General features: G+C 37.1%; 1 protein-coding gene across 1 annotated transcript in view; it reads right to left on the bottom strand.

Annotated features, from left to right (window-relative positions):
* The window catches only part of LOC122876676 (prostaglandin G/H synthase 1-like), a 19,065-nt gene extending 1,991 nt beyond the window's left edge, over nt 1-17,074 (bottom strand). Inside the window, exons 1-10 of the mRNA XM_044197283.1 lie at nt 16,978-17,074; nt 16,796-16,876; nt 15,137-15,253; nt 14,254-14,394; nt 13,060-13,203; nt 12,057-12,238; nt 10,879-10,962; nt 9,912-10,158; nt 9,537-9,823; nt 137-284 (exon numbers count right to left, since the gene is read on the bottom strand). Coding sequence (XP_044053218.1) covers nt 137-284; nt 9,537-9,823; nt 9,912-10,158; nt 10,879-10,962; nt 12,057-12,238; nt 13,060-13,203; nt 14,254-14,394; nt 15,137-15,253; nt 16,796-16,876; nt 16,978-16,984 — 1,438 coding nt within the window. The 5' untranslated portion in view covers nt 16,985-17,074. The remainder of the gene's footprint in view (nt 1-136; nt 285-9,536; nt 9,824-9,911; nt 10,159-10,878; nt 10,963-12,056; nt 12,239-13,059; nt 13,204-14,253; nt 14,395-15,136; nt 15,254-16,795; nt 16,877-16,977) is intronic.

Genomic DNA, 17,074 nt, shown 5'->3' with positions numbered 1-17,074 from the left:
TCACTTTACATCAAACTTTGGTAAAGAAAAAATGTGCAAATGCTGTATTACACTATATGCATGTGAAAGAGAAAAAAGGGGAGAAAGCAAGAAAGTTTCAGATGCAAGTTATAATTACAATATTATTCCTGCTTACCAGTAAATTCATAAAAAGAGGTGTATGGCTTGAGATTAAACTTCTTCCTGTACTCATTAAAAGGCTGCACACGTACTGCTCTAGACTCTCTGATGACCATTTCTGAGACTGTGAGGAGGTTTTCATGAGAATTGTGGCCACCACCTATCTGAAAGACAGAAAAACGTTACACCAATGCCCAGTGATAAACTGGAAACTATTATACCCCAAATGGACTAAAATTTGTAAGTCTATTTTCCTGAATTTGCTCTGATGACTGATTAGCATTAAAGGTAGGGTATGCGGGGGATCACGTGATGCTTTGTATGTGATGGCTGCCAATCTTTAGAGCTCCTAGCACGCTCCCTCTTTTAGCAATATTTAACAGGTTAAAGTTTACAAATCTAACAGTCTAAACATAATCCTTTAAACAAGATGAATCCCAACAAGAAGGCTGCATCCTCGCCTGCAAAAACCCCGACTGAAAAACGACTGAAATCTTCAATTTGCAGCGAAGACATGGCGGAGGCCATTTCTTTGGCCTTAACGAAACAACAAGACACGTTGGAAGAAGTTGTCCGGAACGCAGTGCACATTGCGATGAAAGATGTGACACAGTGCATGCAGTTGCTGACTGCCAAATTTCAATCACAGATGGCCGTTGTGCGCAGGCTTATCGACAAAGTGGACAATATCCAACGCGAGACGAGAGGCCTGAAACAAGACGTTGTCGGCTGCAAATTAGATGTGTCTAAGTTTCAAGCAAAGCTGGCGGAATTGGAAGATCGAGAAAGGCGCAATAATGTTCGACTTGTTGGTCTCGCACTGAACCGTGAGGGAGGCGACGCAATACGCTTTCTCACAGAAATGCTTCCAAAGTGGATCCCCTCGCTCTCAAACAGGCCGATAGAGATCGAAAGAGCCCACCGCATCTATGGACAGCAGAGGTCCACGGAGACGGGTCGCACTATGATCTTTAAAGTGCTAAGATACCAAGACCGTCAGTCTATCTTAGACGGGGCAAGAGAGGTGAGCAAGAGGGGACCAATTCTGGATGGCGAGAATCGGCTGAAATTCTTTGCTGACTACAGCGCCTACACTTCGCAAAGGTGGAGAAGTTTTGCTGATACACGTAAGGAGTTACGAGCTTCAGGAATCCAATCTTTTTTGATCTATCCAGCCACTCTGCGCGTTATGCATAACAGTGAGAAACTGTCTTTCTCTTCGCCACAAGAAGCAGAGGAGTTCCGACTTCAGATCGCAGACACTTCGCGGGCAAAACGGCAGCTGACTTTCGGCGATGTCAATCCATACGAGATGGACACGAATCAAACAGATAATTAACCAGCCATTGTTACGGGTAGGACTGTCCATGGAACTGTATGGTTAAGGACATTCTACATTTACTTTGGATAAACACAGGCTACCAATAAGTTAAATGTCATTTCATTACGTTCAGGATTTCTTTCTTGCTCCGGGCAGCACAAATTTTTAGAGTATTTAACGCAGAAAGGGATGCTTTTAGTTGAATGTGTTCTATTTGTTCCTGTTAACTTTTGTTTCTGACATCTAAGTTACACACGAGAGGGAGCGGGTGAGTCTCAGATCAGTGGGACGTGTGATACTGTCACGGCTCCAATACACAAGTTGGGGAATATCTAGCGGTCTGGGGGAGGGTGGAGGGGGGAGTTCCGTCCCGCCATGTATTCCTTTGTTTATGTTAGTAACGAAACGTGCAATCAAACTAGTGTTGTCTAAAATAACTCATTTACCCTTTAATACAGTTAAAGTTTACAGTCCCTTTGATAATGGTTAATATCTCAATGATTTCAGTTAACATCAGAGGTTTAAATAGTCCTATAAAGAGAACAACGTTTCTGCACAGTTTAAACAGACACAACGTAGATGTGGCTTTAGTTCAAGAATCTCATCTAAAAACAAGTGATGTTGCTCGTGTACAAAATAAATTTTATAAAGTCATTGCTGCATCCAATGATGGAGCGAAAACAAAGGGATCTCTTATACTCATTAAAAGAAACCTTCCTCTTGTTATTGAAAGATGTAGTAATGATAAATCTGGTAGGTTGAGCTACTTCTGCACAAGTATTCAAGGCAAGAAAATATCTTTTGTCTACATCTATGCCCCAGCAGTTTTTGACGTAAACTTTTTTCAGTGGTTAACTAATCAGTTGCTACTCCTGGATGAATATGCTCTTATTATTGGAGGGGACATGAATGCGCTTGCTGATTTGATGCTTGATAAATCCACTACTATATTTTCTAAATCGCAAGAGACAACATCTGTAAACTTTAAGTCCTTTATGCAAACTAATCTCATAGATGTATGGCGTGTTCAGAATTCTCTGGTTAGAGATTACACTTTCTTCTCTTCAAGGCATCAGACGTATTCTAGAATAGACTATATTTTATGTTCTCGTGAATTCAGGATGTGTTTTGAGAGCATCGCAATCCTTCCTGCTGTAATATCTGACCACAACCCTCTTCTGACAAAGTTTATTTATTGTTCACATGAGAGGTCTCCAAGATGGCAATTTAATATATCTCTTCTACAAAATTCTGCATTTTTAATAGATTTTAGAAATAAATTGAAAGACTTTTTGAGCATAAATCTCAATAGTGTGGATAACCACATGATGGTATGGATGGCTACAAAAGGCTTTATCAGAGATTTCGTTATATCTTTCTCATCACATTTAAATAAAGCAAGAAAATCACAAATTGAGGAACTAGAACAAATTTGCCTCTCCTATGAGAAAGATTTAAAGAAGAATTTCTCAAGATCAGTTGAAAACGCTTTAAAGAGTTCTAGTTTAAAGCTAAATGATTTGCTCCGAAGAAAAGCTGAATTCATTATGCACAGTCCGTCAGAAGTATTATTATAATGGGCCAAGACCCAGTAAGTTACTGGCTCTACAACTCAGACAAAGTGAAGGTAGGGCTATTATTGAGACCATTCACTCACCTACAAAAGGACTAGTAACAAATCCTAGAGAGATAAACAATACTTTTGCAGAACAATTTAAAGAGCTATATCAGCCAAAGGATAGTACTGATAAGGTTGAATGTCACAAATTTCTACAGGACATTGATTTACCACAATTAACGCATAGTGAATCTGAACAAATGACCCAACCTATAACACTTGAGGAGCTGCATGCAGCACTAAAAACGGTAAAGAAAGGAAAATCACCTGGTCCAGACAGGATCCCCCCAGAATTTATTTAAAATTTTTGGGATATATTAGGACCAATTATGCATGCTGCAATAAATGCTGCAATCCAAAAGGGACACTTTGAAAAACAAATGAATACAGCTCATCATACAGCTAATCTCTTTAATTCCAAAAAAAGATAAGGACCATACTAAATGTTCAAATTTTAGACCAATTTCTTTAATTAACTCAGATTTAAAAATATATGCTAGGGTTTTAGCTCTATGTCTTGAAAAATATATCTGTAAATTAGTTCATAGCGATCAATCTGGCTTTATCCCACATCGCTTGGCTGCAGACAATATACGTCGGTTGTTACATGTAATTCATGAAAGTAAGGATAGAAACTCCCCTTGTGCAGTTTTATCCTTAGATGCAGATAAAGCTTTCGATAGATTAAATTGGGATTATTTATGGATGGTGTTAGATAAATTTGGTTTTGATAAGAAATTTATCAATATGGTACAAATAATTTATTATAATCCATCAGCAATTATAGCAACGAATGGCTTACACTCCCAACCTTTTGATATCTTGAGAGGGACAAGGCAAGGATGCCCCCTCTCACCAATGTTATTTGCACTGTCTCTCAAACCTTTAGCACAAAAAATAAGACAAGACCGAATTTGTTCCATTTCAATCAAGGATACCCAACATGCAATATCTCTCTACGCAGATGACATTTTACTATATTTTTCAGATTTTGACGCAATTCCGAACATACTAGAAATTTTTAACTGCTTTGGGAAATTTTCGGGATACAGGATCAATTGGTCCAAATCATCTCTTCTACCTTTAAACGAAAAAGCTCAGAGTACCCAGACACCATCAGTTATCCCAATTATGAATCAGATAACTTATCTAGGGATATTTATACGGCCCTCTCTAAAAGAAATTGTACATATCAATCATGATAGTGTCTTTCAAAAGCTTAAAAGAGATATTGACAGATGGAGTTGTTTGATATTGACAGATGGAGGGTTAATTTTCTTAGTGCCATGATCCCTCTGCCACCTCTCTTAAAATGGTGGAAAAGACTTGACCCTTTAATTCGCACTTTTCTTTGGAATGGCAAACAACCAAAGTTAAACCTGGGGACGTTGCAACGTACCAAAATGGAGGGTGGTCTCTCCCTTCCCAATTTTGAGCTATATCATAAAGCATTCCAACTGCGAGCAGTCAAGACATGGTTTGACTCTATAGCTTCCACACCTTGCAGAGAAATAGAAGCAGCAATTGTCAGACCAATCAGACTTGAGGATGTACTGTTTTCTGGACTCTCTTTAAAGTATTGTAAACAATCCTTAGGTCCCATTGTAACAAACACCATTAACACTTTCACAGCAGTGGAGAAATTATTAAGTTACAACAATAAATGGCACCTACAAACCCCCTATGGTGTAATAGGAATATTAAATATGGTTCCGAACCATTCACATCAGAACAGTGGTCAAAGCAGGGAATAAGGACTCTTGCTGACATATGGAATGATAATGGGATGCTCAGCTTTCAAAATATAGTTGCATCTTTTAATATACCGGCATCTTCCTTTTTTTTGTTTTTGCAACTGCGTTCAGCCCTCAGAGCATATGGAGTCCCATGGGGATCAGCTCTCGAAACACATCCTGTTCACAGTTGGCTCTTTAATCCTTCTCAACAAAGGGTAGTGTCAGCTGTCTATCCTTACCTTCTTGAAGCTAAGTGAAAACAATTACCACTGCACACAATTTGGACAAAAGAGCTATCTGTAGACCAGATTGACTGGGAGACGGTATGGAAAAATATCTTCTGTGCATCAAAAAATCCAAACGATCAATTAATTCATTTCAAATTCTGCCACAGATTGTACTGGACACCAAAGAAGCGCTTCCTCATTAAATTATCTACAAATCCCCACTGTAGTTTTTGTCCCTCCCAATACTTTATCTGTGCGACACTGGCTATTTCAGTTTCATGATATAGATATAGCCAGAATAAATAAAGCGAGAGCCTTGGGAATCTGTGGCAGATGAGTTGAGAGAAAAGCTTCAAGACAATAGAATCTAATTTTGTGATATGATTAGACTCTCAAACCTCTTCTAAGTTTCTCATATTGCAGACTGTATCTGTTTTGTTTTATTATTGTTATTTTTATTTTATTTTATTTCGCAGGTGTGTATGTGAATGTTATTTTGCTTTGATTGCAATTTTATGTCAAGGATCAATGGCTTGGGGCTTGGTGACCGCTAGAGTTGGGGGGGGGAGTGTTTCAGAGGGTCACCTCCCTGTTTATGTTTTATTCTGAAGAAAACTATGGACAACTGTATGTGACCCTATCTATACAATAATCAATAAAAATTGATCAAAAAAAAAAAAGGTAGGGTATGCGATTCTAATCAAATACACATCTTTTGGTCAAATATCTCCTCATGGTCCGCTAGCTGTCCATTCACTGTGCGTGCTAAAAACAACTGCCATGATTTGTGTGTCAGGTAATGTTAAATTACTTCAAATTAATTCAGCTTACTTTCCAAGTTTGCCAATATATGCTATTGTTGTGATGTTAGCTATAGTAATAGGAGAGTTGTGAGTTATCGCTGACTGGAGCTGGTTTGCTGACTCTGTCTCGTATACTCTGCAAGTAAGCTTTGCAGCAGCAACTGTAGCAACAGTTTGCTAAACCACAACCTAGCTAATGGTAGTTACATTAATTGATGTGTTGTTGTTTACTCTATATCATGGTATTTGTCATAGTAATGGATTTCTGCAGTACCCCACCTTTAAGTCAAAATTATATTTGTTCAGCTTTCAACAGACATTTTGTTGCCGCTGGCCATTTGTTTGAGATTGCACATTGACTCTGTCTGTAAATGGCACTTATGTGCATAAAGCAAGTACTTCTAATGCAGCCTTGACTTCCAGTCGGAGTTCCTGTGGTTACCAAATACCTTTTATATAAATGGGTCATTATACGAAAACGTGCCATTTTGTGTCCCTCAGAAAAAAAAAGCTCTGTAAATCTTAATAAACCATGAAACAAATAAAATATTTTATAATTTAGTTTCCATAATATGTCTCAAAATATAAGAATAAATTAATTTCTGTTTCTTTTGTTTTTAAAGGATTTTAATCACATTTTTGTGCAAAGCATCTTGCAGAAATGTTGAAAATGGCCTGTCCCTCTGTAGGATTTTTCTACTTCTACTTGCTATCGAGGCCAAAAAAGTCAAACTATCATAAAAAAACATATACTTCTATAAACCCTTAAGTGTCAGTTCATTAGTCATGAATGGATTTTATTCTTAACATGTGTCAAATTTAAAAAAAAATACAATTTAGTCGGGTCCCTAGGTTCTCGTCAACCCTGTTACTTTTTATGAAAACCCCTCTTTAAAGATAATGGACTTTTCCAAAAGTTGCATCAGTTCCAGGAAGTGACATCATCTGCCTTTCATGAAGTTGATGGTAGAAGACAAGGAAGTGTTCTCTTCTTTTTAATGAATTTTCTTTGAGTTTATGTAATGTCTGAAAGACAGGGACACGCTCATTGTGTCAGCCCTGTTACCAGAAAAGCATACGTTAAAAAGTTATTTGTACATATTTAAAAATTTACATATATAACAACATTTAAGCCTCTCATTAAGGCACATAATGTGGTGTCATTACCTATACCTCATGGCTAGTAATGGCCGCAAATAACCTTTTCGTCAACCCTGTTACCGTCAACCCTGTTACCATTCCAGGGTAACAGGGTTGACGCAAGTATGCTTTTGTGTGTCTTACCCATGTTGTATACCCAAGAAGGATTAAATCAAGGGCAACTGGACTTGGTACTTCCATATTTGAAGATATTGCCTCTCATCCAAGGGTTTTCTTTAGTTCTAAATGACTGAAAAAGTACCGCATGCAGAAATATGGACAGAGTGCCATTGGTCTTCCAAGAAGAAGGTGGAAGACTTTAGATGGAAATACACTTTCTTTCTCTCGTAAAGAAAAGCTCCGCATTCCAACACATATAAAATCAAGTATCAGAGCATTCTATGACCGGGATGATGTCAGTCGGGTCACCACTGGGAGAAAACAGACAATAACGCGAAACAAAGTAAAAAAACAGAAGAGATTTCTTGTTGATACACTGTTAAACCTTCACAGAAAGCACGGCACGTAGAAATACGGAAAGACATCTGGTCAAAACTTGTTGGGTAGGCAGACAGGAATGTTACATTAAGTGATCATTAGTGATCATTGACTTTTGTTTATTCTGTTAAGGCCAAACATGTTCAACAGTTAGCTTTTCCTTTTGCTCCGGTCCTGAGCGCCAGTACTTAAAACGTTGTTGTGGACGTAGTTGAGGACTAACGACTGTCTACTGGGCGGGAATGGTTAACAAAAGAAATCACTGCATCACCATTCACCTTCAGGATAGAATCAGGAAATGGCCACTCTGAAATGTCGATATGTGTCTAATCTTGAAACCCAATTTCTCTAGACATAAGATTTTTCACCAGTTTACTTCCTCCATGTTACAACACACTTGATCTATGATCTGCATTTTGTTTTTATACTTTTTATAGTGGCCTTTAGTAAGTGATCGTTAGTGGTTTTTGCTTATTCTGTTAAGGCCAAACATGTTCAATTGGTCATTTAATTGCAATGTAATGTTAATGTTTTAATGTTAATGTTTTAATAAAACAATTGATTTACATTTACATCCGCAGAATCATCATAATTTTTCATAATTTTTATGCTAAAATATCTCAATAGAGCATTCTACAAAATATGCTAATTAGTCATGTTGAATTAAAGGTTTATGAATGTCCAATTAAGACTCCATTACAACCATAACTGTAACCAATACAGTAACTGTTGTCAACCCTGTTACTGATGTGTCAACCCTGTTACTTGTATAATATTCTAATATCATTTAAAAATGAAAATAAAAATGTAACCAACTAATTGTAAATGTTTAGTAAGGGAGACTAATAATCCACTCAAAATTGAATTGAGGCGTTTTATTTTTGTTTCCATACATTTTCTTAAAACAGAAGATGCTGGGAGAGTGTCATTTGTAAATGAATATATTCATCCACTAAAAAAGATAAAACTTTCAATATTCTCAATTCACAAACACTCTTAATGTAACAATGGGGGGATTGTCTTTCACAGTATATCAGATTTGTTCTATATATGTATTTAAAACCTTTTCAAAAAGTAATTAATATGTCGGTAACAGGGTTGACCAAACACACACATTTATGTTGGTTATATGAAAAAATTATAAAAAATAAGATAGCCTGAGATGGCACGGCACATTTCCCTGAGAGGTAAGGATCTACTTCATCCAAAAAGGGGCTTAAAGATTTTCAAAACAGTACTTTGAAAATCAAACATTAAAAGTGGGAAATGGCACGTTTTCGTATAATGACCCAAATTATATTATCTCTTCTTTACGTGATTAAATACATCTTTATGCAGATGATACTGTTTTAAACTTAATTGCTGAAATCAAAACTGTGCTTTAATGCACTACATAGACTTTCATTGCTCTTGAATCTGTGCTTAATGCTAATAAAATAACATGCTGTTATGCTGTTTTTAAAATTGAAAGAAACAAACATTTCTTTATACTGAGAGGTTCACAGAATATTAAAATAAAGAATATAAATACTTTATACTTGTGTAATTCTCATGGCTACAATAATTAGCTAAAGCTTCAGGGACCCCATATTAGAACTAATTTACAAAAGATTGCTTTTACACTTAACACACTTGGGGAGCTCTCATAGAATAATCTGCAAAGCCATCTAAAAATGAAAATGCTCAATGTTAAGATCATTGTTAATAGTCGCCCCATACTGTAAGGCCTGCATGCTCTTTTCTTGTTTGTTTTTTGTGTCTACTGTTTTTACAGTAATTTTTCAGTTTAGTTTTTCAGTACACCTGTAAACAAGGTGTTCCTGTAAAAGATCTCATATTCTCAGCCAACCTACCCTAAATAAAAGTGAAACCATAGGGAATAATAAGACAAGAGAGATCTCGATTGCATGAAAATGGTTTGATATCTTAAGATAACATAAAACATGAGTAGTTATGTCAGGATAGCAATGTAAAAAAACTTGAACACAATGACCAACCACAGCTTTGTAAGAGCAGCTAAACTTTACAAAAAAACCTACAAACCCAATCTTGTAGCTACACTTGTAGCCCTACCTGACCCGCAGGCTGTCGAGAGAAGGAATCCACCAGTTTCTCCACTCCGTAATGCATGAGGAGGGAGGCGTTGTAAATAAACTGAGAATACGGGACATCATGTCCATCGATTAAAAAGCTGTCAGGCATCAGCGGGTGCCAGTGGTAGAGGTGGCTAAACTCGAGAGCGATGCGGTTGCTGTACTGGAAGCGCGCATTGAAGAGCAGGGAGGGATCGAACTTCAGCTTTAGCAGGTATCCACTCAGCTGCTGCACGTACTCTTCGATTATAATGCAGATTGTCTCCCCTGAGGGATAGAAATGAATAGAAAAGCTTGTTTTTTCACATCTGGTTGTGGTCATCGATCTTGTCAGTTGATGTCAAACTAAACTCACCAATAATAATGAGTCTGGCAGTCTGGAAAAGCTGCTCATCATCCCAGGTGGGATGCTCTGCCTTCAAGATGTCACAGACTCTGTTATGCTCCCTGAGCCATATGGTGGCATACATGGTGAGACCCGGCAGGATGCCAAACAACTCATGACCAATGACTAGACGCTGCTCTGGAGGGAAACCTTTAGGATACACCATTTGCACAGGAACCTCAGATACTGTAGGGGGGTACATCTCACCTTTAATTAACTGTGAACAAACAAAAACACGTGTAAGCAAAGTATTTTAAAGGTTTTGCTTAGATTAGGACAGAAAGCATATTCTTGAATCATTCACTGCATTTCCTCAGATGTAGTGATGTTAGATTTGTGAACGAGTTGACTCTTAGAGAGGAACGAGTTAACTCTATACGCAGCGGAAGTGAATCCAAAATCCTGCTTCGGTATGGTGCATGAAAAGAACCGGGCCTTCTCATCACTACTCAGATACTGTGATGTTGTATTTGATTCCTAAACTGTTTTCCAAATCTTTTTATTCTCTCATGAGTGTTAACACACTCAAGTCTTCTCTGAGTCTGCTTTCTTTCTTGTGACTCATTCCAGAAAATAGTAACATGAAGTCCCAGTCCCATACTTGTAAAATTTAAACATACCATTTTTGCATGTGCATTTACATTGCTCTGTGCACTACTAGTGGTCAAAAACTCCACAGGGTACCTTCAATATTGTGAGATTTTCCAGAAAGTTCAGGAGACAAATTTAAGTACCTCACGTCTGATAATATGACTACATCCATTATCTTATTCATTTTTCCAACTAAAAATGGAGTCAGTCAGTTAGCAGGAGAATGTAAGTACTGTATAATCTGACCTCACTCTTTAACCTCTGATGCTTATACTGCTCTTGTCATGGATGTCCATTTCATCAGAATGCTAAAATTACACAGAAAATGTAAGCGTTGGTTTAACACCTGATATTTCAGCTTTCCATCTTTGTGAAGTCGGAGTTGAAGCTGTCGCATGAGGTTGTCTCCATAGATATGTCCAGCATCTACCTAAAAGAAGAAAAGAGCGAAAATCAATTCATTGTCTCTACAAGGAAAGTAAGGCATTTTTGAAAATACACAAGCCTTTATTAACACAAACACTGTAGTATGTAACAGCAGCATCACTTACATGCACATCAACTATAAACTGCCAAAATGCTGGACTGCCAAATATCAGAACCTTTGTGCAATTAAAAAGTTTGAAGTAAAGGAAATAATGCAAGACAAACTGGTGCCAGTGTAGCCTCATTCTACCACCTCTAATTTGCAATCAAAGTAGGAAAGAGATTTGTGGTTACATGTCTTTTATTCTTTATTCTCAACAGATTGGTTAAATACAGACTGTCCTCCTCAGGATAAAACTATTAGTTGTTTGTTCAAAAGCACAAAATGACCCATGTTTACTTTTTCAGACAAGCAACCTCCTGCTGCTGTGTGAATGTTGTGAAATGATTTGGTTGGAAGAGTTAAAGTGTTGCATATTAAAATGTAGAGAAAGTGGACTCTTTCTTCAGATTTCAAAACAAAGCTGCTGTGCTCACTAATGAATTTGTTCTGACCCACTGAGTTGTTTTCCTTCTGTGCACCGTGAAAATAGCTGTCTGCTGGTTCCAAAAAACCCTCAATTGTCACTCAAAAGGTCACGCTGCACTAATCCTGTTTGCTCGGAAAGTCCTGAATGTTTCCGTTGCCATGAAAAAGGTCACCTTATTGGTGCTTGTCCTGCTCTCCAAAAGAAAGAGCAAAATAAGAGTTCAAAAAGCCCCAAAAAACGTCAGTTTTGTCCAATCTTCTCCTGTTTTACCAGCTCTTGACACAACTGATTCTGGTAGTCTCTCTGACAGGGGAAGAAAAAGTCCAGGTGCCAATCACTAGTTTGCGCCACAACCCAGTCTCTTATTTTAGTATAAAACTGTGTAAGAGTGTTTTGCCTTTTTCATGGAACACATTTTGTGGGTGTGATGCACTGGTTTGGGGTGTTAAAATTAGCTCCTGTGCACGCAGTTTTTCTGCGCTTTCTGGCCCTGTGAAAATTGGAATTTGTTTGCGTGTTCATAGTGTTTTGTCTTTTACGTGTGAGGAAGAATGTCAGTGTGTCTCACCCCATGTCCCAAAGCCTTGGTGAAGGCCCTTCCGACTTCATGGTTTGTCTTGAAAAACTGATGAGTGAAGTGCTGGGCCATGAAAGCAAACATCAGATTCGTTCCCTGAGGTTCTGGACGAAATCTGGTTCTCTTAAAGAAACGCTCAGCCAACAATTTGGGATCAGGAAGAAGAGGTTTGCCTGTGGACAGATATTTAACAATACAGTTAAATTACCTACAACAGTGGTTCACAACCTTTTTTGTCTGATTACGTCGACAGCCCTGTCAGATGAACTCATGATTCATACAATTGAACTATCAACACTTTGGTTTGTTTGGTCAAGTTTGTATTCCTACTACTATCACTTGGAGTGGCAGAATTTGGTCGTTTAAACCATTTATTCGTTATTTTTTGCTAACTATTTCAACCATTTATCCATTACTATTTGCAAACATTTCAACTATTAATCCTTTTTCCCTAACATTTCAACTTTTATCAATTACTTTTAGCTATCTATTTCAACAATTTACTTTTAGCTGACTATTTCAACCATTTATCCATTATTTTTTAGCTATTTAACCCTTTATCCACTACATACATTATATCTTTTCCACAATTTATCCAATATTAAGCTTGCTAACATGTTTAACTGTTTAGCTATCTGAACCGTTTTATCTAACAATTTGAATTGTTAATTCGTTACCTGTAGCTATCTATTTCAACCATTTATCAATTACTTTTAGCAAACTGTTTAGACTCTCTTCACTTGCTACTTGATTTTAATGCACTCTCAATTGCAACATGTAGTGTTCAGGTGTTACAGCAGACTCAAATATATTTTTAAATCAAAATGTAATTTCTATGTTTTGAAAATAGTTGAGCTACTCCACAATCTATCTACGTAGGTCCTGGCAAATGTAGAAGTACCCCCGGGGTAAGTACCCCTGATTGGGAATCACTGACCTACAATATAGAGGGTATACTTGTCTGTATGTAGTTGTGTGTAGGTCCAATTTCAACCTTTAGTTCCCATGGGCAAAGGACAGTCTTCAGGTACAGGAGGCAGGATCCTGGTGTAATAAGTGAGGTTGTAGTATGATTCCCAGTTCAGATATCCATACTTGGTGTTGTAGGTCGGAAGGCTTGGAATAAAGTTGGTTCTGGCTTTTGAATGATAAAATCACAGTACAGCAACGTATTAACTGCATACCTCTGTCGAAATTGAGTGAATAAATGTAATATATTAATTTTCATAAGTGTGGAATATAAGATATATAAATACTATAGTATCCATCCATGCCTTCCAAGAGTTAAGAAATTTGTACCTCAAATAGATGTAATGAAACTGAAAAAACATTTGGAGTAATTATGTATGTATGTTATGTTATATTACAGTGCCATTCTAAATTGTCACATGGCTATAGACTTAAGTTTACAATAATTTTCATTATCGATTAATCTATTTGTTATTTTTATTATTACATTAATTGTTTAATCATTGTCTATCAAATCTCAGAAAAGTGTAAAAAAAAAAAATGCCTATCACAATATCCGTTTTGTCCAACCAACAGTCCAAACCCCAAAGACATTCAATTTACTAGAATACAAAACACAGACAAGCAGAAAATCCTCCCATTGTAGTAGCTGACACCAGCAAATCTTTTGAATTTTTGCTTGATAAATGACATAAAAAAGTTAATTGATAATCAACTAATCAATTAATTGACTGATCCTTTCAGTACTACATGAATCTAAAGCCATTTCATGACACCTAACCAATTGTGTTCATAAAATAAGTTTTTATCCAGCATTTCGACTTGATTGAAATGTGGTTATCTTGCATAAACAGATAATAAACTTTGAAAACATCAGAACAGCTGCATTTCAAATGAGAAAAACTCCATCAGAGGTCTGTTTTTGTATCTGTAGGTATGACAAATGATAGGTATGATTTGTTTCCTTACGAAACCCTGCTTCTTATGTAACACAAATATTACCACATACCCCACCATACCTTGTCTAAAGTACCCATCGAGATGGATATGACCAAAACTCTTGACAATAGGTCAGTACAGATACCTATACTGTGTATATATAGAAATCATGACATCAGATATTATGTTGTGAAGTAGGTCATCTTGATTTATCCTGTTTTTTGGTCTTTTTTGAAGCTTATTTCCCTCCTACAGTGTTAAATGGCAATTGACTGCCTACCTGTGAGCACCAGTTTCATCATTGTGTCTCGCAAGAAGGAGTTATTGACGAGGTCCCAGAACCAGTGGAAGTGGGTGAGGAAGAAGTGAATGATGCTGGGGTTGGGTTTCAGCATGAGACCAACTCTGGTCCAGACCTCCGCTATGGACAAAGATTTAAAACAATTCCAATTAAGATTTAAGGAAAGTTTTTATATAAAGAAAAAAGGGGGTTTGATGTCTGACCCCTATGGGTAGCCAAGGTGTCCCCGTTGTATGGCCCCAAGCCAGCTACTTGCTAGCCTTCCCAGGCTTGGCGCCAGCAGTGGATCCAAGTTTCCTTTCTCCATCATTGTACAAGGCAAGACCTTCACTTTAACAAATAGTCTACTTTTCAACTTGCAAGTATGCTCACAAGCTTTGAGTAGTGTACTGAAAGAATAAGATACAGTATAAGCAGATGAAATGAGTTTCTTCTTGCACAGAGTTAAATGAGATTGATGCCACTCTCATGTCTGTACGGTAAATATGAAGCTACTGCCAGCAGCTGGTTAGCTTAGCTTAGCACATAGACTGGAAACAGGGGGAAACAGTTAGCCAGGTTCTGTGCTTTCAGTCTTTATACAAATTAGAGATATAATAAAGATATAATAAATATGCTTTAGGTGGATTTTGTTACCATTGGACAGATCCAGTCTAGCTGTTTCCAGTTCATGGTAAAGTAAGCTAACCGGCTGCTAGTTGTAGCCTTATATTTATCCATCTTCTCATCTAACTCTCTGCCAGAAATCAAATTCAGAGTGTTTGGAGCTTGGATATCTAGGAAGATTTGAACTGGTGCTCCTGGAAAAAAAAATAGCCAACTCAGGCCAACTACACAAACAGTAAAAAATAAATGAACTTACGAAAACTGCAGTTTTCCCCATAGAAGCCAGTGCGGGTGCAGTCACATTCATAGCGATCTGCACCAAATCTCACACAGACTCCTGAGTTCTGACAAGGGTAATAGCAACAGGGATTCACTGCAAACAAGGAAAAAAGATTAGCTTTATCTGTGTGCATGTACCATATAGTAAAGTTTCTCCAGCACCACAGGTGTATGAAATGCATGTTGTAAAACAAAATTCCCATCACTGGTGTCATTGACTTGTTTTAATTATAGTTTGATACAGACAGACAAGCCCTTCTCACACCATGATTCTCCTCCAGGGAAGCCCAGGAGCCAGATTCAAATACTAGCTAGTCTGGGACCCAACTCTCGTCAAACAGGCATTGAACATTTATTCACTTATTGCAGAATTTACCATTCAGATTTTCTCCCAGAATGATTTACTTAATAATTTATACATTTCCATTCCATTGCCATCCTATACAAAGCTACTTTTATTCCCCCAGGATATCCCTGGAAGAAAACAAACACACACATGCTTACTGCTTCTGATGTTCTATATTTCAGTATAAAGAAAAGGAAAATTGGCCAGCTTCAATACTTTTTACGAATTCATACCTGTCAACATCAATGTCAAGGATGTCAATATAAGTATAATATTTGTAGACACTGCAGATCGTACATCACTAAACTATTATGACGCTATTAAATGTGTAGTTTTAGGATTTTGGGATTACATAAAATATTAATGAAAACTGAAATGTGAAACTGTTTTACACAACATACATACTTAACATAGGAAAGCTGAACTAAGACAACCCTATTGTAGCTCTCATTGGACTGTACATTACAGGACAATTTTACATTATCCTTTTGATCATATTTGTTTTGTGATCTTTGATTATTCTCTTCATATTTTATCTAATTCATTATACAGTAAGTCTGTTATATATGTTACATACAACCCTGTCTCCTAGATATTACTTTTACTAAATTGTTTTCCAAAATATAATAGCTGCCTGGATTATGAAGCACTGGAATACTACAAGGAGGTGGTCGCAGGACACCAGAAATCAGGATTCTCATCCAGACTCCTGTCTGTGGTTAGTTTATGCCAACAAAAGCACTTTGGTCAAGGATAGGGAAAGAATTTTGTTTGGGTTAAATGTTAATAAACATGTCGCATCTTGTGCTTCAAGCCATGCAAGTGAGCAATAGGTTACTGATTTTGTTTGGCGTGCCACGTTCTGGTGAACTGTCTGCAGGTAAAGTTCGGCACACAGCAGGCAAGTCGCATCATAGATCGCTGCACATGAGCCACAAAACTGCAAATAATTTATTATTATTATATATTATACTATTTTGATGATTTTTGAATGCTTTTCTTTCTTTTTAAAAGAGGACTGTCCCTGATAAAATGCTTAAATCAGCCATCAGTTTATCTGACAATCAGAATGTAGCTTTTACACTTATAGCGTCTATAGCATTAATTTATAACATTAACATTAAGAGAAAAAACAATTTAAAATCCATTACACCTCATTACATGTGAACAGTTAATATTTCTTCACAATATAAAAGTTTTCCATATCAAAACACTTACAAAACACTACAAACTAAAGTAAACCTGTTACAGTTAAAGCACTTGTTAAGTTAAAGAAGTTAACCTGCTTACCAACACCAGAGTCACCGGCACATGATGAGCTCTTCAGCAACAGCAGGAGGGTGAGGACCCAGATGGACACAATGCTAAACCCTGAATAAGAACAGCAATAATGTTTTCTAATTACCTGTGAATATAAACATCAAATGCTGCACATAAAAAGAAATTATAAAAAAGCTAGAAGAAGAACTCACCTCTCATGGCTCACAGCAAACACCTGGGTCTCGATGTGCGGTTGCTACAGTTTAAATTCTAGTTTTGGATTTAGAGTTGGTCTGTTTGAATCAGGAT

Source organism: Siniperca chuatsi, linkage group LG5, assembly GCF_020085105.1.
Source record: "Siniperca chuatsi isolate FFG_IHB_CAS linkage group LG5, ASM2008510v1, whole genome shotgun sequence".
Lineage (NCBI taxonomy): Eukaryota > Metazoa > Chordata > Actinopteri > Centrarchiformes > Sinipercidae > Siniperca > Siniperca chuatsi.
This window is presented reverse-complemented; position numbering and strand designations above follow the sequence as displayed.